Source organism: Loxodonta africana, chromosome 8 (assembly GCF_030014295.1).
Source record: "Loxodonta africana isolate mLoxAfr1 chromosome 8, mLoxAfr1.hap2, whole genome shotgun sequence".
Classification (NCBI taxonomy): Eukaryota; Metazoa; Chordata; class Mammalia; order Proboscidea; family Elephantidae; genus Loxodonta; species Loxodonta africana.
In genome coordinates, this window is record NC_087349.1 from 105,721,144 (window position 1) to 105,746,422 (window position 25,279).

Below are 25,279 nucleotides of genomic sequence, written 5' to 3' on the forward strand. Positions count from 1 at the left end.
TACTGGTTGGTTCAAGCGTGTGGTACAGTTGCTCTGAGAAGCTCATGAGTAAAGGGGAGGATGAAGTGGAAAATAGTCAGACTTCAGACCTCGAAGAATGTTTAAGATTGGCCCTTTCATTTGCCAGACTGGTTCTCTTCACCAATGGACAAGGACATAAGGAGGTACATTTCCTAAAGCAACAGAGCCTCAGGGAAAAAACACATACCCTTTTTTTTTTTTTTTTAATCCTTTATCCATTTTCTCTTTTGACCAATAACCTGGCCATTTCCCTGGACACAAAGACAGAATAGGCATTAGTAATAGGAAAATGATGGCTTTTGTCTGTGTTTTAAGCATTTGAAACAGATCTTATGACTTACTCCAAACAGCTGTAGAGAATTTTTGTCATTAAAGGTTTGCTGAAATGAAGTATAGAGAAGTTGAGGGAAGTGAAATTTGAGGGACTAATTGGAGAGTCAAAAGGAAAAGGAGACAGTAGAGAATAGGGCAGGTAGGGTCTGGGCAGAGCAGCAATGGAAGGTGAAGAATGGACTTTAATCTAATATGCCAGGGTCCTTATTTTTCCCCATCCTACAGGTGAAGATACTGAGGTTTGGAGAGGCTGTGAATGACAGAGTCAGGAATAAAAACCAAGTCCTGTTGTTATTGTCAGCTACCGTCACGTCAACCCCCAACTCATGGTGACCCCACGCAGAACAGAACCAAATTCTGCCCTGTCCTGCGCCACCCCATGATCGGTTACAGATTGGACTGTTGTGTTTCGTAGGGTTTTCATTGGCTGATTTTTGGGAGTATATTGCCAAGCCTTTCTTCCTAGTCTGTCTTAGTCTGGAAGCTCTGCTGAAACCTGTTCAGCATCATAGCAACATGCAAGCCCCCAGTGGTGACTGCGCGTGAGGCGCGTTGGTCAGGAATCAAACCCGGAACTCCAGCATGGAAGGCGAGAATTCTACCACTGAGCCACCACTGTCTCATAAAGTCTGCCTCAATCCAAAGGTTCACCAGAGGCTTCAAATAAAAGCCAGATCAGCAGAGACGGCAAGGCAGTGTCCACCACTCTGCACTTAGGCTCATGAGCAACTTGACCTAGCTGGGTGTTTACGTGGACTCCCGTAAACCAAGACACCAAGATAAGGGCCTGGCAGGGACAGGTTGATGCCTGGAATGAAAGGGTGGGTATGTGAAGAGGGGTTAGGAAGGAAGTCCTTATGAAGGGAGGAAGGAACCCAGGAGTTGCCGCTGAGTTTCAGAGCACATTTTGATAAACTGACTTCAGTATCCCATGCAGGCTACTTTATCTAGAAATTTTCTTATTTTAATAATGGTTAACTTTTTCATTATGAAAGTAATATATGCTCATTACAGAAGATGTGAAAAGCACAGAAAAGAAAATGGGGAGACATAATCTTAACTTGTTAAATAACTGCTGTTAAAATTTGTTGTAATTTTTCCAACATTTCCAACATTCTTTTTTTCTGTTCATATGATGCACATTAATGTGGTCATGAGTGTATGTAATTGTATTTCTTGCTTTTTTCACTTAACATTGTAAAACCAGTATTTTCTGTCTTATTTAATGCATTATATTGTATTTTATTGTATATACGTATATGTAAATATTCTAATATAATTTATTACAGTTTAGAAAAGAACTATTCTATCATACACATATACTACAATATACATAACTTATGGTTGGACAGTTAGGTTAGAAGATCTATTAAAATACACTCCAGAATGGAGTTACTGGACCAAAGCCAGGAGTTTTGAGGACCTGTGACAGTTAGGGGGCTGGATTCTCATTCAGCAGACCTTCTTAGAGCTGTACCTACTCTTGGACTTGATCTTCAAGCTTGGTATGTCCTTAGATTCAGTTTTGTCGGTACCAAGAATCACTGGTTCTTAGAAATGTATAACTACCACCAGTTGTCATCAAGTGGACCCCAACTCATGGTGACCCTGTGTATGTCAGAGTAGAATGTGCTCCATAGATTTTTGAGTGGCTGATTTCTCAGAAGTTGATCAGCAGGACTTTCTTTTGAGGCTCTTATGGGTGGACTCAAACCTCCAACCTTTTGGTTAACAGTTGAGCTCATTAACCACTTGCACCACTCAGGGACTCCTTAGAAAACTAAGTTAACTAAAACTAATTTATAATGAAAATTAGAACCACCACATGGAGGGTATAAAAGTCATTAGTGCTGTTTGCAAATATTTCTGCTCTCCATCTCCCAGACACACTGTAGGACCATGCTTCCTGCTCCCTGTGATTAACTGGGGCCAGTGTCTAGTTCTGACTGAAGAGTTGTGCTTGCAGAGAGCATTTATTTGCAGAAGGAAGAATCTCCAGAGCTCTGTTTCCCCTGTCCCTGTGACTGGCAAAGTCTGAGAGATGGCTCCTCCATCATCCTGGCTTCCTGAGGGACTGATGGGCACAGCCTTTTGCCAGCCCACAAGAATGTAAGCAAGAAATAAAGCTATATCTTCTTAAGTCACTGAGACTTGGAGGTTGGTTGTTACTGCAGCATGTCCTCGCCAACCCTGACTGGTAAAGAAGAGATCCTAATATTACCTCTGAAACAGAAGTCAACAAAGTTAAATGATTGCTATTAAGAATTAATCAGAATAAAAGAAAATAACTATTTCAGCAGTTCCACAGCTCTTTATTAAAATAGTCATCTTCACGCTCAGGGTAGTCTTACTAATGGTACTGTAACATTCCAAATCAGTTTATTAAGGCTTTCTCGCCCCGCACACAAACTGGGCTGAGCATTCCCAACATTTGCCTTTCTGAGTCTCCTTTCCTACACTTTCATTGTTGACCAAGCCAGCTTCTGATGCTCACCAACCACAGGCCATCAAGTCAGCTCCAACTCCTGGCAACCCATGTGTGTCAGGGTAGAACTGTGCACCATAGGGCTTTCAAAGATTGATTCTTCGGCATTTTCAATGGCCTTTCTTGCAGGTGCCTCTGGGTGGACTAGGACCTCCAATCTTTTCGTTAGCAGCTGAGCACATTAACCATTTGCACCAAGTAGGAACTCCCTAGAATGCTCACAGCCTTTCTTTGATTGTTGTAGCTGCTTTTAAGTCATCGAGTATGCTATATTCAAAATTAGCAGTTTGGAATTGAATGAAATAAAACATAAAAAATCTGCTTTCTCGCCTTCCATCCCAGCCCACTCCCTAGGCTTCACGGTTTGGAGTGGAACCCTCTAGACATTTTCTGTGCCGTTCATAGAACAAATGTAATCCACTCTTCAAATTCTTCAATGACTTGCTTTTATATTTAATTTCTCAGTTATCTTTTCATGTCAGGACATACTTATTTACATGTTTCTTTTTAATGACTACAGAGTTCTCTGTTTCATAGATTTACTGTCCTCCATTAACCAGTTTCCTCTTGCTAGACATTTTTGTTTTTTGCAATCTTCTGCTATTGCTAATAATGCTTCAATGGTCATCCTCATAAGATACATCTTTTGCGCATGTGTACAAGTTAATTCAGAAGGAAAATTCCTAGCAGTTGAATCCTGGGGTGAAGAGTGTGTGTGGTTTAAACGGAGATAAATATTACCAACTCTCTTTTCAATTCACATTCCCACCAATACAGTGTGAGAGCCTCCTGAGGAGTTGTGGGGGGTAATTACCAAACTGATTTAAATCTCCGCCGTTTGAATCATGAAAAAGTTGTTGAGCTGTTGATTTAAAGTGCATTTTCTTAATTATAGGTGAGTTTGTGCTTGTCTTTCTTTAAATATATTAATCCCTTCAGTCAAGTATGGCTAAAGGCCTCAGTGGCATCCTTTCTGTTTAAGGTATATTAATTTTTTTTTTTTTTTACTTGAATCTCAGTGAATAGCTTTATATCTAAGTTCTGAGAAACCACCTCACTGTTGCCTGTCATCTCATTTACAGGGGGCATTGAATTTCTGAGGCCTTGATATATATTGCCACTGGGGTGTTTTACAATGATGTCATCCTAAACAGATGGACTGGGACCTGGCCAGCCCTCTCACCTCTCAAGCTAATTGTAGTAACATATTTTTTTCGTTGCAGCAATTCAGCTTTGTGTCCTTGCCCACTGATGTGCTGGAAATTGAGGTGAAGGACAAGTTTGCCAAGAGCCGCCCCATCATCAAGCGCTTTTTGGGAAAGCTGTCGATGCCGGTTCAGAGACTCCTGGAGAGACACGCCATAGGGTAAACCCATGACTCAGACCTCAGCATCACTAGGCTTCAGCCAACAGGCCAGGCCCAAGAGAGGCCTGTAAGCTACAACGATATAGTCTCATAGAGACTCAAACTGAACTGTTGTCATTATATCTCCTTGGAGCCCTGGTGGCGCAGTGGTTAAGTGCTTGGCTGCTAACTGAAAGGTTGGTAGTCAGAACCACTAGCTACTCCTCGGGAGAAAGATGTAGCAGCCTGCTTCCGTGAAAGATTCAGCCTAGAAACCCTACGGGGCATTTCCACAGGGTACTGTAGGGCTGCTATGAGTCATAACTGACTCGGCAGCAATGGATTACATCTCCTTAGCTTCTTCCCATTTATTACGTTGCTGGAGCCACAGCATTCAATTAAGCAAACCTTTCCTTTTCTGTTTGTATGTGTATCACTGGGTACTTATGAATGGGATTTAAAAATTCTAAGATATAGTATTGAAAGAAGCCCTTAATGTAGCATTTTTCTATACAGGTAGAAATCAAAGCTTGCTTTACTATGAAGAATATTATTTCATTCATGTGTCTGTCTTGAGTGTAGGATTTAATCATTTTTGATATTCCATAACAAGATAAAATGCTGGGTTACTACAATATCTTAGAACATGCTATATTTATTGAAAATGTTGGGTAGTATGAAAATTAAAAAGCATGAATTCTTATGGGATGACAGCAATTAGGTTGTTCCCAGAGTTCAATTGTGTATGAGAATATGTTTATGTGTTTTATATCTTTTACATTCATGTCCACTTATTAAAGTGAACTATGATCAGATAAAATCTTTATGTATAATATGAATTTCCTTAGGTAACAGCAACAAATATTTGAAAACAATAGGTATAGCTGTCTGGACACAAATATATGTTGTAACACAATATAATCCTTAGAAAGATATCAAAGGAATGAGAAAAATTATGCAGAATTTCCAATGTCTTAACTGAAGATTTTTAGATTTTCAGAGGGGCTTTGGAATCACTGACGGTTACCACAGGACATTTAATTAGAACCTTATAGTATGTGTGCAGCTGTTTGTGCATACAGACACACCATTAACTCTCAAACTGAAGGAAGATGACATCTATGGAGCTAAAGCCAAGTGTCAAACACAGTGTGGAGCACTGTTCATTCATGGTTGTGAAGATTAAGCAAAAAAAAAAAAAAGGAGAAGAAATGTTCATAACTAACCTAGCACATAGTGGCTAATTGCCTCCGTGAACAACTGTCTCCTTTGCCACAAGACCAGAAGAACTGGGTGGTGTTTGGCTACCATTACTGAATGTTTGGATCAGATTCCATAAAAGAACCCTGATCGAAAGGGGGAAAATGCAGAAGAGAATTTCAAGTTCTCATGGACTCTAGGCTTTCCAGAGCCATGGAGGATGGCCTGAAATAATCTTTAAACCTTAAGCCAAAAATATTCCCTGAAGTCATCTTAAAACCAAACAATAGAAAGAAAGAAAAAAAAAAGGTAACATAGTAGGAACTCAGACGGGAATGATTTTCCTTGTGATTTTTGTTATTTCATTTACTACCCATAACACTTCTGTGACTTAGACATTGTAAAGACTTTAATCCCTCCTGATATGTCCAAAGCAAGCGAGCCAGGCAGTGTTCTGTTGTGATCTGTCTTAGACTGAGTTCTGTAAAGACGCAAAATCAGTGAAGCATATATATTTGTGTGTATATATGTATATATACACATACATATATGTATATATAAAGAGAGAGAAATTTATATCAAAGAAATGGCTCATGCAGTTATAGATGCTGGCAAGTCCCAAGTCTGTGGGTCATGCATAAGGCTGAAGGCTTCTCCTGACCCACATAGCTGCAAGGGCTGAAGAACCCAAGATCAGAAGGTCAGATGGCAGGCTGCTGGCTCATGGATGCAGATGCTGACAAATCCAAGATTGGTAGGTAAGACAACAGGCTTCTGGCTCACAGGCTGTGGAGGCTGATGAATTCCAAGATCAGCAGGCAATATTCAGCAGGCTGCTGGTTCAAGTCCCAAGACCCAGAGGTCAGATGATGACAAGCCGAATGCAGGATTCAGAGCAGGCAAGCGAGCTTTGCCAGAATATGTATATATTGGATGCAGACCACATCCCCTAGGAAATTCCCCTTAAAACTGGTTGGCCGACCACATCATGGAAGATGACTACATCATTACATGAATGCCAGATTACATCATTACATAAATGCCAGATTACATCATTATGTAACTGCCAAACCACTGAGACTCATGGTCCGGCCAAGTTGACACACAACCTTAACCATCATGTGATCCATAAGGTTTTCACTGGCTAATTTCAGAAGTAGACTGCCAAGCATTTCTTCCAGAAGGAAGAATACAACTTCCTTCCCTTGCTTGCTACAACCACAATAGTAGACCTACTTCATAGTAAGGCCATTTCTGAATAAACACGACTTTGTACCTCATTCTACTTCTACTGCATAAATATAATGCTTGATTTCATAGATTTTCAGGCAAGTCCAAACACTAAACCATGGCTTATCAATGAAACACATTAACTCAGTGGATCATCAGGATATATGTTGTTTGTTTCATCATGTTGATGTTTTCTAGAAAGAAAGATTAAAACACTCCCAGCCAATGATTTATCTTTTTATTGGAATGTCACAAATGAGTTAATGGAATGACTACAGAACCATCTGAGTACCAGTTGGTTTTGGAATTATGTCTTTCTCATTATTGGGTACACTGGAAGTGTTCATTCCTGAATACTCCAAGGTAGTCCCTCCTTCTATTCAAGCCAAGCTAGGGGGCAATTTACTCTACTGAAAGGATGGTGTTGATGAAAATATAACAGCAAAGATTCACAATGATTCTTCCTGGGTGGTTTTCTTTTTAATAATTTCTTTATGCCTTGACTGGATAGAGGGGATGATGCCAAAACCCAGAATGGAGTTTCAACCCTGGAATTGGTGTAAATTGGCAGTCACAGGCCAGTGGACTGAGCTCAGGAGGCATGCTTTGCTCTGTCCTCTCTCTAGCACTGCACAGGCTCTCCAGTAACTATGACAGCACCCCTTCCTGGTCATTGTATACCATTGCTGGTGTCCTTTTTTTTTTTAAGAAGAACCAGTTTTTATTAATTCCCTAGAATTTCCCTTGAAATGTAGACAGACATGCTTCAAAATTAGGGGTTTGCAAACCTGATGCTATAGTTGCCCTCTTGAATGAATTCTTACCCCACTCCAAATGGTGTTCATTATTATTTAAGGGAGTTTTGGAAAATGGCAGCCCACACAGGAAAAGCAGGCAAAAGATATCCATGTCTTTTTGCTTTAGAACTCAGATCAACAAGCTTTTTGTATAAAGGACCAGATAGTAAATATTTTAGGCTTTTGCAAGCCATATGGTCTCTGGCCCAACTACTCACTTCTGCCACTGGAGCATGTTCAGTGTCAGCCTGGGCTATGTTCCAATAAAACTTTATATATGGACAGTAAGATTTGAATTCATATAATTTTCACACATCACAAAATGTTACTGTTGCTTTCTTTATTCCCCCTTCCAAGTGTTTAAAAATATCAAAAGTGCACAGTTGTACAAAAACAGGTAGTGGGCCAGATTTGGTGACTCCTGCTTTAGAAGATTAGATAAGGGTTTTCTTGAAGGTTTTCATTGCTGTTGAGCAGATGTGCTTTCCCATGTCTACTTTAGGACTGTCTCATCACCTCCTGGGAGCAGGTCTTCCCTGGGTTTGTCCACCTCACCCACGGGGGTAGAAAGCACACTATGGCCTTTGGGGGGAGATATATTGACCAGATCTGTGATGGTGCTTATTTCCTTCTAGGGATAGGGTGGTCAGCTACACACTTGGCCGCAGGCTTCCAACAGATCATGTGAGTGGACAGCTGCAATTTCGATTTGAGATCACTTCCTCCATCCACCCAGGTATTTTCAGCATGAACTTCATGTCTTGTCCTCCGCTAGCGGTATAGTGTGATTCCTTTCTCTAAAATACAATAACCATGGTTCTTTCCAGAAATACCCTAGGTTTTTTGATTCCCTATCTTTTCCATTTGAGGCCCAGTAGCCAGTGATCTGTTCTGGAAGCCAAGTTGTTGTCCCCTTGATTAAGAGGCTCCTTTTCTTTGATTACCTAAAGGTAGAAGGTTAGAGAGTGGAGTGGGGGTTCACAGTGAGGCCACTATCGATATGGAGCCTCATCTAATTCATCTTTTTATTCCCAGCACCCATCATAGTACCTGGCACACAGGAGGTGTTCAGTAGATGTTTAATCATCGCATACATGAATGAATGAATGAATGAGAAATCTCTTCCTATCTAGTAATAATGTATAGACTAATTAGCAGATGGAGCATGTTATATTGTTGAAGAACTGTAACTGCGTGATGGGTTCTTCCAATGGCAGAGGGAAAAGGAAAAAGTAGAAATTGGACAGAAAACTTCACAATCATCTACTGCTCAACTTTCCAGACAAAACATACTTCCAAATAAGAATGACGAGATGCCTCATGATCCCACTTTGGCTCCTCTTCCACAGCCCTATACTAAGTGTAGATCATGCTGAGAATTGTTAGGTCCTCTGAGGCCATATTTATGAGGTGCTGTTAAAGCTAATGAAGCCTTTTCGAAATCAGAACCTGGAGTATATCACTACTCACCCATTAAACTTTTCTATCCGCAATATACAACTCAGATTATAAGAAAACACCAAGAGTTTCATCCTTTCAAATTCAGACTTTTCCTACACTGAGAATAAAACCAACTCTTTCTGCAGTACAGCAGTAAGGGTGGCTTTAAGGTTCCCCAGAGAGCTTGTTTTTCTTCCACTAGTGAATTGCACTAGTGCATTTGAGATGGGGAAGTTCACATCTGGCAGGGATCCAGTACAGCAACCAGGGAAACATAGAGTTAAAAAATGATGGACTTTAAATAATGGGCAAAGGATAGGAACAGGCACTTCACTAAAGAAGACATTCAGGTGGCTAACAGATACGTGAGGAAATGCTCATGATCATTAGCCATTAGAGAAATGCAAAAAAACTACAATGAGATATAATCTCACCCAAACAAGGCTAGTGTTCACCCAAAAAGCACAAAACAATAAGCGTTGGAGAGGTTGTGGAGAGACTGGAACACTTATACACTGCTAATGGGAACATAAAATGGTACAGCCACTTTGGAAATCTATTTGGCACTTCCTTAAAAAGCTATAAATAGAAGTACCATGTAATCCAGCAATCCCGCTCCTTGGAGTATCCTAGAGAAATAAGAGCCCTCACATGAATAGATACATGCACACCCATGTTCATTGCAGTACTGTTCATTCACAATAGCAAAAAGATGGAAACAACCTCAGTGCCCATCAACTGATGAATGGATAAACAAATTATGGTATATTCACACAATGGAATACTATGCAACAAGAATGAACAACGATGAATCTGAGAAACATCTCATAACATGGATGAATCTGGAAGGCATTATGCTGAGTGAAATTAGTCGCAAAAGGAGAAATATTGTATAAGATCACCATTATAAGAACTCAAGAAAAGGTTTAAACACAGAAGAAAACATTCCTTGAAGGTTATGAGGGTGGGAAGGGAGGGAAACGGGTATTCACTAACTAGATAGCAGACAAGAATTACCTTAGGTGAAGGGAAGGACAACACACAATACAGGGGAAGTCAGCATAACTGGACTAAACCAAAAGCTAAGAAGTTTTCTGAATACAGCCAAACACTTTGTGGGACAGAGTATCAGGGATGGGGGTCTGGGACCATGGTTTCAGGGGACATCTAGGTCAACTGGCAGAACAAAGCTTATTAAGAAAATGTTCTGCATCCCAATTTGGTAAGTGGTGTCTGGGGTCTTAAAAGCTAGCAAGCGGCTAAGATGTATCAATTGTTCCCAACCCACCTAGAGCAAAGGAGAATGAAGAATACCAAAGAAACAGCAAAATATGAGCCCAAGAGACAGAAGGGGCCACATAAATCAGAGACTCCATCAGCCTAAAACCAGAAGAACTAGGTGGTATCTGGCTACCACCAATGACTGTCCTAACGGGAACACAACAGAGAGTCCCTGATGGAGCAAAAGTGGGGTGCAGACCTCAAATTCTAGTAAAAAGACCAAACTTAATGGTCTGACTCCGACTGGTGGGACCCCAGAAGACATGGCCCCTGGACTCTCCGTTAGCCCAAAAGTAAAACAATTCTCAAAGCTAGCTCTTCAAAGATTAGACTCAACTATAAGACATAAAATGATAACTTGTAAAGGGTGGGCTTCTTAGCTCAAGTGGATGCATGAAGCTAAACGTGCAGCTCCTGTCCAGAAGCAAGATAAAAAGGCAGAGAAAACAGGAGCTGGTTGAATAAAATAAAATAGACTCGGGAAATTCAGGGTGGAAAGGAGGACTGTGCTGTCACATTACAGGGAGAGCAATTAGGGTCACATAGCAATATGTGTATAAATTTTTGTATGAGAAACTAACTTGAACTGTAAACTTTCACTTAAAGCACAATAAAAATAATCAAAAGAAAAAAAAAGTGGTGGACTGTTTCTTGATGGTGTGTAGACCTTGTTTATTTTTCTATTATGGTAAACTCCAAATGTTGGAAGGCTCACAGCCTGTGTTATTCAGTGACAGGTTGCTCCCATCCATCATCTGTTGCTTTTCTTCTCTCTAGTTGCCTAAGAACCTGGCTTAGCCTACCCTGCAGGAGCCAGCCATAGGAAATATTCTGAGCAAGTGTAATTAGCCTTGTCAGGGATCATCAAGGAATGGACAGGAAATGCCTCTACTCCCATCCCTGAAAGTTGGTCCATGTAGCAAACATTTGTCAGGCACCTACTATGTGCCAAGCACTGGGGTGGGTGCTAGGTTTTGGATGTTTTAACGACAACAAAATTAATTACCTTGAAACAGAATTCTAAGATATATCCAGGACTGCAATTTTTCCTTAATGCAATGACAACTAGTTCTTACAGAATTTTTTCAGCAGAGCTCTGGCCAATGAGAAGCCCTCATCAACCCCTACATCCAATATTCTGATGTAAAATTCGGTCGCTATGACTTACATGTCCAGTAGTCTATACTAACATCACAATGCCCTTTTCTGGAAGGAATGACTTTTTTTTTTTTTTCCCTTTGCCAGCAGATGATGAGGAGATTTCCCAGAGTACCCAGCCCGAGTCAGCTGAAATTCAGAACAGCCACATGAACAACCTGGTGGAAGGCAGCGGTCCAGAGCCTCTGTCTGATGCTCCAGGACCCTCGGAGAGCGCGAAGCCAGAGCCGCTGAGTGAGGGCAGTGCGGTGGATGGTTCAGGGAACGAGAGTCTGGAGATGGCCAAGCCCCTGGAGGACACAGCAGGCACCGAGGCAGGAGGGGATGGCATGGTCTCTGGAGCACTCGAGAGGGCTGGGGAGCTTCTGGCCCCAGGGCAGGAGGACCCCCAGGCCTCCCTGAGTGCGGAAGAACTGGCAGAGGAGTTGGACTTGGGTGAGGAAGGGCCACCCCCACTGCTGCTGGAGGATGGTGAAGCCCCAGCCAGCGCTGAGGAGCCTATGGCAGACGAGGCCTGGACACACAGCCCGGCGGGGAAGGAGGAGGAGGAGGAAGAAAAAGAGCAGGAGGAGGAGGAGGAGCTGTCTACCCTGGAGCTAGGAGAGGGCATGCCACAGCTGCGGACCTTGGTGCAGAGAAAAAGCAGGCCCTGCTCCTTGCCGGTGTCCGAGCTGGAGACGGTCATCGCCTCGGCCTGCGGTGACCCCGAGACCCCTCGCACGCACTACATTCGCATCCACACCTTGTTGCACAGCATGCCCTCGGCGCAGAGCGGCCACGCGGGAGAGGAGGAGGACGGCGCAGAGGAGGGGTCCACCCGCAAGGACTCCTCAGAGAAGGACGGGCTCAGCGAGGTGGACACGGGCGCTGCGGAACCGCCTGCCCTGGAGGAGGCTGGAGAAGTACTCGAAGGGGCGACTCCAGGCCTGGCGCCACACAGCCACCCCGGGGACCCGTTCCCCAGCTTGGCCAACGGCACGGTGCTGGATGGCGAGCCTCACCCCAGCACCGGGAGTGAGAGCGACTCCAGTCCGCGGCAGGGCGGCGACCACAGCTGTGAGGGCTGCGACGCGTCCTGCTGCAGCCCCTCGTGCTACAGCTCCTCGTGCTACAGCACGTCCTGCTACAGCAGCTCCTGCTACAGCGCGTCTTGCTACAGCCCCTCCTGCTACAACAGCGGCAACAGGTTCGCCAGCCACACCCGCTTTTCCTCCGTGGACAGCGCCAAGATCTCCGAGAGTACCGTCTTCTCCTCCCAGGATGACGAGGAGGAAGAGAACAGCGCGTTCGAGTCCGTGCCCGACTCGGTGCAGAGCCCTGAGCTGGACCCGGAAGCCACCAACGGCCAGGCTCCGTGGCCAGACGAGTTGGCCGGCTCCGGCGGGAGCGCGGCGAGAACCGCGGACGGGCTGGAGTCCCCGGTGGCAGGGCCGAGCAATCGGAGAGAAGGTTAGACCTCAAAGCTGATCAAAGCATAGAGCCACCAGGGGAACACAGGTCTCCCCACCGTGATTAACGCATCCCGAAGGAGTGGGGCCAGTCCGAATCAGGGTTGCTAGGGCAGTGTATGCCTGTCTGGTACATCCAGTGTGCATGTGTATATGTGTATACATGTATAGTTGAATATGGATAGCTGACACCCCTTCACATCCCATGATATACCCCAGGAATTACAACTAGTTGAATGTGAGCGTGCACTTGTATGTGTCCTTTTCTGATTGTTTTAACCAATCACCAGAATTGGTTAGTGAACATGTTACCCTTCTGGTCTTGACAGCTTTCAGAATGCCCAACCTAGTAGCAATTGATGTAAGTGGGGACTAGTCACCAGTAGTAGGTGGATAATGTTTAAACAGAACTGCTGACTCCCCCTGACACATTGGAGATGAGCAATAAATGTTGGTTGGCATCTGTTGAAAAACGCTGATATTACCTGTTTCAGGATTTATCTAGCCCGTGTACAAATGGATACGTATTGCCTGCATGTATTTGTCATGGTTTCTGTCTGTTCAGCTCTCCTTGTTGGGTTGTTTGTTTGTTTTTGTTTTGCTTTGTTTTCAGCTAATGAATGGGAAGAATGTCATGAGTGGGTAAATTACTTTGCCTCAAACAAGCTTCTAATCCAAAAGTGCCAGCTTTAGCTTACAATGTGTTCTGTATTTTAACAGAAGACTGTCCTTCTTAGTCATGCCTGTGGAATCATATATTAAATTGATTTGTATTTCCTTGACCAGGGTGGGAGCCATTTTCCAGTCAAGTGAAATTGACAGAGGGGGAAAAGAAAAGTAAATTGAAAAGCCACATAATTTTATGAAATAATTCAGTTGTTTTCAAAGAGAAAATATTCTCTGCTCTTTTGCTGTTCTGCTGTATAATTTTGCATCCAAACAAAATGTGATGGTATTATCTTTAGATTGTAAGCTCATCAAGGGCCAGAAGTATGTCTTTTTTAATGTTTGAATCCCCAATGCCTGGCGCCTACACATTTTTTGAACAGGAACTAAAGATAAAAAAAATAATTTAAAAATATTTAACATGACCAATTTGGACATTTTAGAGAAAAGAGTAAGGGAGGGTGACGCATGTGACGAGGCAAAGCCCAAGAAATTGGTAGAGAAAAAGAAACACAGGAGGAAAGGTTAAAACAGTGGCGACAGATAATATGGATAGACACCCAGGAGGTGTGAGAATGGGATGGAAAAGTCCTTTATATGGATGTTTTGAGCACCTTCTTCACTGTAGGCCAGATGTTTTGTGCCAGGCCAAGGAAGACAAATCGGCATCAGATAATGTATGGATGCTACTCAAAAACCTAAAACTCATGTGATCCCCTGTACTCAAGGGGTTCACACCTGCACAGGCGCAAACGAATAATTACACTGTGAGGAGATTTGATGATACACACACAAAAGGGCGTACATGGGCACTCACAGGGATGTTTCAGACCATGGGGTTAGCAAACTTTTTCTATCAAGGGCCAGATAGTCAATATTTTAGGCTTTACCAGCCAAAGGAAACCCTGGTGGTGTAGTGGTTAAGTGCTACGGTTGCTAACCTAAAGGTTGGCAGTTCAAATCCTCCAGGCACTCCTTGGAAACTCTAGGGGGCAGTTCTACTCTGTCCTACAGGGTTGCTATGAGTCGGAATCAACTCGACGGCAATGGGTTTGATTTGGTTACTGGCCAAGGGGCCAAATCGAACAACTGTTCTCTCCAAAAGGCTGATTGTTTTTTTAGTGTCTTTTTTCTTCTTTAACATTTTACACTTTAAAATATATAAAAACCATACTTAGCCTGGGGCACACAACCACAGGCAGCAGCAGGCCAGGTTGGCAGCTTGCTAACCCCTGTTTTAGACTGGGTAGTATTTTGGCAGCCATGTAGGTAGATAACCCACACATGGTTAATTGAACATTGCCTCAGTATACATTTATATAAAAGCATGTTTTCAAAGACAAGACACTGTCTGTGCCCTTGAGGGGTTGACAGTCCAGTAGTGGGGGGAAGCAGTCGTGACAAGGGAAACGGTGGGAAAGACTTTGAGAGCCATAGCAGAAGTCTTTGCAGGGCACCGTTTCTAAGCAGATGTCTGAGTTTCTGAATTCTGCAAGCTGTAAATTCAGTAAAGTGCCTATATGCTTTACTCTGGTGGTTACAATGGAAAATAAGAAAATCCCTGGCAGACCATTTTGCCCATTAAGGCCATGCATCTGTTGGTTCAGGACTTCACAGTTAGTCTTACCCGCCACAGTGGTGAGTTGCTGAGCACGAGGGGATGTGTTGTAAATTCATCCCTTACTCACCACCAGGTATTCCAACAGTGTATGTTCAAAGCAAGCAGAGCTTCAACATAACCTGCCTGATACATGCTTTTGTGGGCGCTGCCTTCTTCTGGAAGACTCACTCTGGCCCCCTTACTGTGACTTCTTAGATTTAGAATTCTTTCACTACAGAAACTGGGTTAGGTTAACCAAGGTAGACTGACATAGAAATGTGTCTACAGCAACTTACGGAGTATGCGTTCTTTAACTGTTGTTTGCTTCTCTCCCCTCTATAAAACCCTCCTTTTAGAATCTCAAATTAAAACAGTTTTTCAAAGCCTTCTACAGATAGAATGAAAAGAGCAATATAAAGATGTTGTGGTTATGAGCTCAGTCCCGGCATTTCCTAGCCGTAATACCTTAGCCCAATTACCTAACTTGCCTGTGCCTCAGTTTTCTCATACATAAAATGGGTATAACTGTAGAACCTACCTCACAGTGTTATTGGAAGGACTCAATGAGATGACACGCATAAAGCTCTCTGTTTCTTATCTACTGAGTGCCCAAGCTCTGCTAGCTGTTGCACCTTTTTTTAATGAGTTCTTCCAGGCAGATAAGCACTGAAGCTAACTTTTAAAGTTGTACTGTATAAATCATCCAAAACAATCCTCTGAATTTACATTTTGTGCACTACGTTATTCAAGGAAACCAATTTCTCGTTATTAGGCATAAATCACCTAACTTCAAGACAGATTCTAGCTGGCCTATCCTTTCTCTGCAATTTGGTGAATATTATCATAAACAGAACAGAACATAAAAGAACCTCCCTTATTTTTAGCCTGAGGAAGAAGTTTCCTTCTCAGAAGTTCTAGCAGGTCTGAACACTTGCTTTGTGTCTGGGGCAAGGGGTTGTTGTGCGGGACGGCGTCTTTGTGCAGAACATAATTGCTTGCTCTCCAGTGTGCTCCATCCATTCAGCCGGCTGAGCTGTGTCAATCACGTCATTGCATTTGCTTGGGTTTCACAAGCAGGTGGGGTCAGCTCCATTAACCCCAGGCAAGCGACAATATCATGTTTCCACTAGCTTGGAGGAGTAATTTCCCTGATTGATTGAATTAATTACAACGAGGTAAGTTTGATCTTTAAAAAAAAAAAAAAAAAACTGAAAATGCAGCAGCTGGTGACATAACAACTGTACCATGTTTTGTTTTGTTTTAATTTCTGACACTGAACACATATAAAAACGAACATGAGTGTGTTTTCCTCTTAAGCGCAGGAGCCTGTCCATAATGAGCTGTGTGCTGGTGTGATGGGTATCTCCCGTAACTGTCATTAGGGTCTCAGAGGCCCCCGAGGATTTGAGTAACACACAAGAGTTTGCACAAGGAATAACGATATGCATTTCACATTTAACACTCTGCCAGTCAGCTCTAGGAATTAAACTGCTGAATTAAACCCACCCAGCTTCCTTATTAATTTATTTTTATTTTGGATTAGTTCTGTGGATCTAGACTTTTACCCTGAGATATACAGTAGGAAGAGATCATTATCCTTTCCACATATGGACATTCCAGAAAAGATTCTGAATCTGAGATCCCATAAATGTCTAAACCACCGTTTTTCACAGTTTCTCATTTTTGACCTAAGGAATAATGGACCATGTGTTTATTTACATCAGTCATGGAAGGATGTGGAAGGGAGAAGGCCTGATTATCACTGAGCGACCAGAAAGGGCTATTGCAAGAAAACCAGAATCACATGAGGCTAGGAGAAAACCAGTCTAAGTGGAGGTTGTCTTGTGGTCTGGACCCTCCAAGCGCTCCAAAGATGAAGAACATTTCTCTGATTATGTAACCCAAACAGCTAGGGCTGTGCCCTCCATCCAGATGACTCCCCTACACACAGTATTTCCTTGCCAGGGCCTGATGACATCATGAAATGGGAACACCCTTTTAGAACGTTGTTCATTTCATTCTAAGTCTTAACTGACACGGCATGAGACCAACAACATTTCACTCTGTTACACATAAGGCAGCCATGAGTTGGAGCCCACTCGACGGCAACTAAGAGCAACAGCAATATAATAATTTGGGGCATGCACTCTGTGAATATAATGTTTATTTCTAAAATGCCCCCATGTCTGTCTTTCTTCCTCCTTTCCCACTTGTGTATTTCAAGTTTTCCTGTCTAAGTCTTCTGCCTTGTCTACTTTCTTTGTCTCTTGTCCTTTCTTCTTTCCAGAGCACCCCGGCTTGTCTGATTCCTCCTCAAGATAATCTGAAGCAGTCACTCTACCCCATAGCCCCTTGGCTCCCCCCCTACCACCACCACCCACTCTCTAGCACCTACATCACAGGAATTTGACATTCTTAGCACACCAGCTCCTTAACTCCATCTTGGAAAGGCACCATCCAAGAGTTTCGTTAAAAGAAAAATCTGGAACATAGCCTCTTGGCAGCCCTCTGATGAAACCTAACCAAATCAAGAGCTGTAATTTCACACAGGCCAACCAACCTGTTACAGGATCATCACTCAAATAGGCCAGGCTGCTTTGCTGGACTAAGTCAAGCTCTGTTGGTTTTTTCTTACATAGCTTTTTGATACCACCTTCCCATTAAGGAAATCCAGGTAGTTACAAAACCAGGCTCTGATCCTACATATTGGTCTGGGTGGTATAGATCACTGGTCATGAAGCATTTATATTTTTCTTTGGATTTTCTTTTTTTTTTAAATAATCCTCTCTCACTAGGAACATAGCAAACTGACACAAAAAATAGATTGCCCACCCTTTGGAGGTTGTTTCTTGTAGTACTTTGTTTTACAGTCATGCTTTTTTGATGACATTGCCACAGCAATGACTGAATCTAAATGTCTTGACTATCTTGTCCGTAGGTGAATATCCTATACTCCATAATTCCCAGCCAGTAAGCCAGCTTCCTTCCCTGAGGCCTGAACATCATCACTACCCAACAATCGATGAGCCTCTTCCACCAAGTAAGCTTTAGTTTTTAAATTCTATGTCTTAACTCATCCTATCAAGTCTAAACAGGTCAGTATGAATTTGTATATAAATATCCAAACTCTTCCCCAACTCCATGTCTTGCTGTTGTCAAAAAAATAGTATGACATGTACTCTAAAAATTGTTTTTTGACTAATGGTTTCAGTACATGATCTTGAAGAGATAACCCGGTGTCTTCAGTGCCCCTCAACTTTGGAAATGGAGAGCATTTCTTTGCAAGACTTGATTAACCTTGCAAACTGTATATGACCCTCAAGTCCCAAATTTTACTATTTTACATTTAAAAGTTGGCGGTTCACGATAGAACAACCCTATTGTTCTCCAGTGGATCTCTTATGTCCTGAGCATCTCCATATAATAAAATAACTTCCACCCATCAGGACACATGAACATTTTTTTCTTGCTATAACTTGAACTGATAGACAAGACCCCCAGATTTCTTCCATAGTTCTTAGAGGTTGCCAGGCAGAATATTATCCTTAGGAATAGAATTCAATCTCATTTTCTCCCAGTAACTATAGTGTGTAATAAATAATTAGCTAACTAGTCATCTGAACTTAGAAAAATCATTTAATCTCTCAGGGTCTCAGGTTTCTCATTTGTAAAGTAAAGCTTTAATTCTTCTCTTCTGCTAAATGCTAGGTTTGGAGTTAGTCTCTAAGTTTCCCTCCAGCCTTAATCTTCTAATTCTCCATTATAATAAATCTGAAAGGAGGAACTGATGGCCCAGACATTATACATTCCCTTAGCATCACATACATTCACAAATTCTAGAACATCTCTGCTTTGGCTTATGCTTATTTTTCAAGCAAAAGCAGTCTTTAAAATTTGATAGACTTTATAACTGCTGTCTTTCCAGGATGCAAGGAACCAATGTTCCTCCACGTTCTTTTTCCTGTGCTTACATTAAACAGTCGCAGTTTTCAAAAGGAGAAATATTTATTTCTTAATTCATCTGTTCTTGGTAATATGACATTTTGAATGAACACCACAATTTTCCCTGTTCAACTGCAGTTTAACCAGTGAGAAAACAATGAACATTCTTAATATTCTGGTTAAGCTGAAAGAATACCATACCTGTGTATTTGAGGGCCAACCCTCAACCTTGAAAAAGTGCCATTTTCACATGTCGGTTTAAGCAAACTCATGATGTTACAGTGTGGAGCCCATCAGTAAATGCTGAGGCCTGAAGTTCCATTTGGGATTTTTTTCTTTTGGTTTATAAAATATATGAAAGTAAATTCTTTACAAAGCAACCCAGAATACATGCTCATAATCTCAGATTATATGAAGCTATCGTCTTCTGACTATTTTTTTTTGAATTATCACTACGCATTCAGATATTTAATACATTGATAGAAGAGCCTTTCTGTCTGACCAATATCCTTTTCCGAGAATGATTTGGAAATATTAAAACTTGTGGAAAGAAATTATCATTATCGTTGCCCCATTCTCTAGTTTTTGTTTTCCCCTAGAGAATTTATGAGGTTCAAGCTTTGTTTTTGAAGGAATTCTTTCTTTATTGTGGCACCTGGAGGGCAAGAGTCGTGTGTTACTCAGCCCTGTATCCTCAGGACCTGGCATAGTTCCTAGTTCACAGTTAGTGCTGAAAGGATTTTGTTCAGTTCAACTGAATAGCATGATACTCTTCAAAGACTGGAAAACCTGGTGGCATAGTGGTTAAGTGCTATGGCTGCTAACCAAAAGGGTGGAAGGTTAAATCCACAAGGCGGTCCTTGGAAACTCTATGGGGCAGTTCTACTCTGTCCTTTAGGGCCGCTGTGAGTCGGGATCAACTCAACGGCAACGGGTACAGGTTCCTCGAAGATTAACGTACATTCTTTGTTGGATGGCAGTTGTGTTGCAGGCAAGAAAAAAAGAACTGTCCAATTGCTTTGCTAATATCAGCTTGAGAACCTTTGAAATGTCCATATTTTCAGATCAATTACTCAGGAGTCCCTGGTGGTACAAATAGTTAATGTACTTGACTGCTAACTAAAAGTGGAGCACACCCAAAAGTGCCTTGGAAGAAAGGCCTGGTGGCCTGCTTCCAAAAGAATCAGCCATTAAAAACCCTATGGAACACAGTTGTATTCTGACACACGTGGGGTGTCCATGAGTCAGAATAGATTCAACAACAACTATTGTTTTTTAATTGATCATCCACATATCATACACACATTTCATCAATAAGCTAACATTTAAACTAATAGTTGACAGCAGAACTGTGTAAAAGTTCATCTTAATCAAACCCCCAGAACATATCTATACAATCTGACTACATTTTTCTTTCAAATTATATTAGAAGTTAAGTTTGGTGTTTTCCAATATTTTAGTTTTTACTGGGCATTATTTGGCAGTTCCTCAGGTAAGTGTCAGACATAAGGCATGATACTCGCAAACAGGGAGATCCACTATAAACACATAAAACCACAACTGTACCAGATACGTTGAGTTTTTTGGTTTAAAAAAAATGAGAGTTGCTATGTCATTACCTGAATGATCGTTTTTCAATAGAATTTTTAATACCTGACCTACTCCCAAAAGCTATGGCTTTTCTCACTAAACAGGCTGAATGGTTTCCTTCCATTTGCGGTCATTTTTGCTTTTTCTTCTTTAGTCTAACGCATTTTTCAGCATAACTTTATCATGATGCTGTTATTTTCACATGTGGACTCTAGAAGCTTTGCCTGTTGCTGGGCAGCAGACCTTGCTCTTCTATTTTAAGCTTGGAAACATAGACATTCCTTCCAGCTCTCTCAGCTTTGAAGGCTTTTCCATCCACACTGCCCAGCCACTACATGTATCGTGTAGTATATCTATGCTTCCACCTTTTATTTCGTTGATTTGGGAAGTAAAGGAATTTATCTTTATCTTGGGCTCCCTCTACTGTTCGGGATGATTACTGTCAACATAACATAGAGGTATTTAAAAATTTGATATTTGTTAACAGTTGCTATTTGTTTTGTTTTGGTCAAGAGGTATTTGGCAGCAACAGATGGATGGATCCTTTGGAATATGCATTGTGAATTCCCAGTTTATCAAAAAGATGCCTTAAATCCCTCAGTATCAAATCCTTCTATTCACCGTTTCAAGAGAAATGGAAATCCATTAGGGTGGCTAAGTATTAGATAGAGGTCATCTAAAGTTGTACATAAGGAGCCCTGGTCATGCAATGGTTAAGCTCTCAGCTGCTAACTGAAAGGTCAGTGGTTCGAACCCACCCAGAGGCTCCACGAGAGAAAGACCTGATGATCTGCTCCTGTAAAGATTACAGCCTAGAAAACCCTATGGAGCAGTTCTGCTTTGTCACATGTAAAGATTACAGCCTAGAAAACCCTGTGGGGCAGTTCTGTTTTGTCACATGGGATCACTAGGAGTGAAAAATTGATGGACTAAACTAAATAGTAAAAAGGTTGCAAGTACAGTATTTTAGAACCATACATTGAATTTTTTCAACTAAACCACTAAAAACCACTGCAGTCGAGTTGATTCAGCGACCCTATAGGTCAGAGTAGAACTGCCCCATAGAGTTCCCAAGGAGTGCCTGGCGGATTTGAACTGCTGACCTCTTGGTTAGCAGCTGTAGCACTTAACCACTACGCCACCAGGGTTTCCATTCTTTAACTACGATACTGTTATTCCCTCCACAGAACCCCACAGAACCTAGTCCCCCTCTATTAGATGGAGCAAAGAAAACACTCTGTAGCCTCACAGCCTCTAGCTGTCTGTCATTCAAGTAGCCAACAAGATTGACAGTTAAGATGTAAATTTTTTAAGAAAGGCCTAGAGTAAACATTAGGCTTTCTCTTTAGAAATTGTAATAATTCTAATGTAGGTCATATTCAAGAAGTCACATTCATTTTTTAAAACGGCCCAGCAAAGAATCTGAGTTCAGTAAGCTCTTTTCTAGAGTGAATGATTTCACACCAAAGCCTCAGGTGCTTTGGCTGGTGTCTAAAGGCATCCAGCAACTAACCAAAGGGCAGTTATCAGGGGCCAGCTGTTCAGCCATGGTTCTGGCTAAAGCAAGGCCCTCCTTCCCTCCCCCAGGATCGGAGGGAGAAATAGGTGAGTTCAACCTGCAAGAGACCTGGAATGGTATCTATTGCACACGGGTCAGTAGCTTGTCCTTGATTTTTTTTTTCCCCCTTTCTATTCAACACTAGACTGGGAAGCTCGAATTGACAGCCACGGTCGGGTCTTTTATGTGGACCACGTGAACCGCACGACCACTTGGCAGCGTCCTACAGCAGCAGCCACCCCCGACGGGATGAGGAGATCGGGGTCCATCCAGCAGATGGAGCAACTCAACAGGCGGTTGGTGATCAGTATGCAATGAATGGGCTTCTAAGAACCACAGTGAAAGCAGAATGAAAATAAAGAATCTTCCTCTTACAATCTCCTGCTCAGATTGTATGAGGAAACTTGAAAGGAATTAAGTACCTTCAAAAACCTGTTGATTGTAGGTACTTGAAATTCTAGATTTAGACTTTGGTGGCAAGAGACAAGCTAAGTCTGAACGCGTTTAAAGAAGTCTTCGGTCTTCTTGATGGCCCAGATTTGAAAACAGGAGTTCTTAACCAAGAGTTCATGGATTCTCCAGGGCATTCACCAATGGTGGTAGGACTCCATGAATCTTCCAGAGATTATATGCAAAATTATGTATGGATGCACATTTTTTCTGGAAGTCTGGTCCATTCATCATAAGAGCCTTAAGGGAGCCTAAGAGCCTTAAGGGAGTCCAGAGCTCAAACAGTTAAAAACCTTCCAAAGATAGGTTCCATGAGAATACTAAAAAGCTGCTTAGAGAAAAACTGTGTCACAAATCACTGTCTACCCTGGTCCCTAATTTCTGTATGCTCAGAAGTAATAATTTTTTAAATGTTTCATCTTAGAAAAAGAAATGTTTAAAAACATATTTTAAGCATTGTTCTGTCTGAAGCCTAGACCCTCACTGACAGACTTGAAAAGCTGTCATTCATTTTTTGTTTTGTTTTGTTAACATTTTATTGTGCTTTAGGTAAGCATTTACAGAGCAAAATGGTTTCCCATTCAACAATTTGTACACAGAATGTTCAAAGACATTGGTCACAGAGTATCAGCACTCTCCCCATTTCCGCCCTGGGTTATCCATTACCTTTTGCCTGTTTTTCCTCCACCTTCTTGCCTTCTCCTCTTTGCTTTTGGGCAAACTTTGCCCTTTTGGTTTCATACAATTAACTGTTATAAGGAGCTCGTTCCTCTCAGGTGTTATTGCCTATTTTATAGGCCTGTCTACTGTTAAGCTGAAAGGTGGTCTCCTGGGAATGGCTTCAGTTCCATGTTGAAAAGGTGTCTTAAGGCCATGGTCTCGGGGGTGCCTCCAGTCTCTATCAGACCATTAAGTCTGGTCTTTTTTATGGGTTTGATTTCTGTTCTACATTTTTCTTCCCCCTTGCCCAGGACCCTCTATTGTGATCCTGGTCAGAGCAGTCCTTAGTGGTAGCCAGGCACCGTCTAGTTCTTCTGGTCTAAAGGTCATGTAGGCTGTGGTTCATGTGGTGCATTAGTCCTTTAGACTAATTGCTCCCTTGTGTCTTCAGTTTTCTCCACTCTCTGTTGCTCAGGCAGGATGAGACCAATAGTTGTTCCTTACACGGCCACTCACAAGCTTTTAAGACCTAGAGGCTGCTCACTAAAGTAGGATGTAGACATTGTCATTATGAACTATGTTATGCCAATTGAAGTAAATGTTCACAAATCTATGGTCCTCAGCTTTCAAGCCTAGTAACTTTGGGCCACGAGGTGTTTGGTTATGTCTGGGAAGTTTCCATGACTATGCCCTTTGTGTGCTCTATTGTCTATTTTAATATACATGCAGCATCTACAAATGTGTATTGTTGTACTTTCTGCAACCCAACCTATATCTGCTGGTGGGTGTGCTCTCTTACATCCTCCCACTCCTCTTCAACATACCTCTCTACCTATCTATCCATTCGTAGGTTATTATTTGTTAATACTATTGTTGTAGGGTTGTCTATGTTATGGTAACTGCCATGATTGCCTTTTATTCTTGTGTTCTTCTCAGTGCTTTCATTTGCTTTGGTCCTGTTGTGTAGTGTCTTTCCCTTCACTAATATTAACATGTATCCTCTTTGTAGTTGATGATTTTCCTGTCCTCCCTCTCCCAACGCTGGTAACCATCAAAGAATTTGTGTGTGTGTGTGTGTGTAAACTTTTTCTTGATTGCTTTATAGTAATGGTCTCATAAAATATTTGTCTTTTTGTGATTGATTTATTTCACCCTCCATAATGTTCTCCAAGTTCATCCACATTATGAGATGTTTCACAGATTCATCATTGGTGTTTATCGTTGTGGGGTATTCCAATGTGTATATACCACAAATTGTTTATTCATTCATTCCTTGATGGGCACTTAGTTTGTTTCCATCTTTGTGCTATTGTGAATAATGCTGCAATGAACACGGGAGTGCATATGTCTATTCCTGCCAAGGCTCTTATTTCCCAGGGGTTTACACCCAGGAGTGGGATGGCTGGGTCATATTGTATTTCTCTTTCTAGCTTTTGAAGGAAGCACCACACTGTTTTCCATAGTGGTTGTACCATTTTTACTTTCCCACCAGCAGTGTCTAAGAGTTCCAGTTTCCCACAACCTCAGGAGCATTTGTTGTTGGCTTTTTTTTTTTTCAATTAGTACCATGATTGTCGGGGTGAGATAATATCTCATTGTAGTTTGGTTTGCATCTCTCTGATGGCTAATGGGAAACCCTAGTGGCATAGTGGTTAAGAGCTACAGCTACTAACCAAAAGATCAGCAGTTCAAATTCACCGGGTGCTCCTTGGAAACTCTATGGAGCAGTTCTACTCTGTCCTGTAGGGTCTCTATGAGTTGGAATTGACTCAACAGCAATGGGTTTGGTTTTCTGGTTTTGGATGGTTAATGATCACGAGCATTTCTTCATGTGCTTATTTGCCACCAATGTCTTCTTTGGTGAAGTGCCTATTCATATATTTTGCCCATTTTTTAAATTGGATTGTCTTTTTGTTGTTGAGATGTCAAAGTTTTCTATCGATTTTAGAAATTAGCCCCTTGTCGGGTATGTCATAGCCAAAATTTTTTTCCCAGTCTCTTTATACTCTTTTGGAGAAGTCTTTTTTGTTGGGCATAGGTATTTAATTCTTAGGAGGTCCCACTTATCTAGTTTA

At 41.9% G+C, this 25,279-nt stretch overlaps 1 protein-coding gene across 1 annotated transcript in view; it reads left to right on the forward strand.

The window, feature by feature from the left end:
* The window catches only part of HECW1 (HECT, C2 and WW domain containing E3 ubiquitin protein ligase 1), a 246,240-nt gene that overhangs the window by 109,580 nt on the left and 111,381 nt on the right, over positions 1-25,279 (forward strand). The window contains exons 6-10 of the mRNA XM_010587155.3: positions 4,063-4,205; positions 8,047-8,147; positions 11,381-12,739; positions 17,943-18,044; positions 22,240-22,390. Coding sequence (XP_010585457.1) covers positions 4,063-4,205; positions 8,047-8,147; positions 11,381-12,739; positions 17,943-18,044; positions 22,240-22,390 — 1,856 coding nt within the window. The remainder of the gene's footprint in view (positions 1-4,062; positions 4,206-8,046; positions 8,148-11,380; positions 12,740-17,942; positions 18,045-22,239; positions 22,391-25,279) is intronic.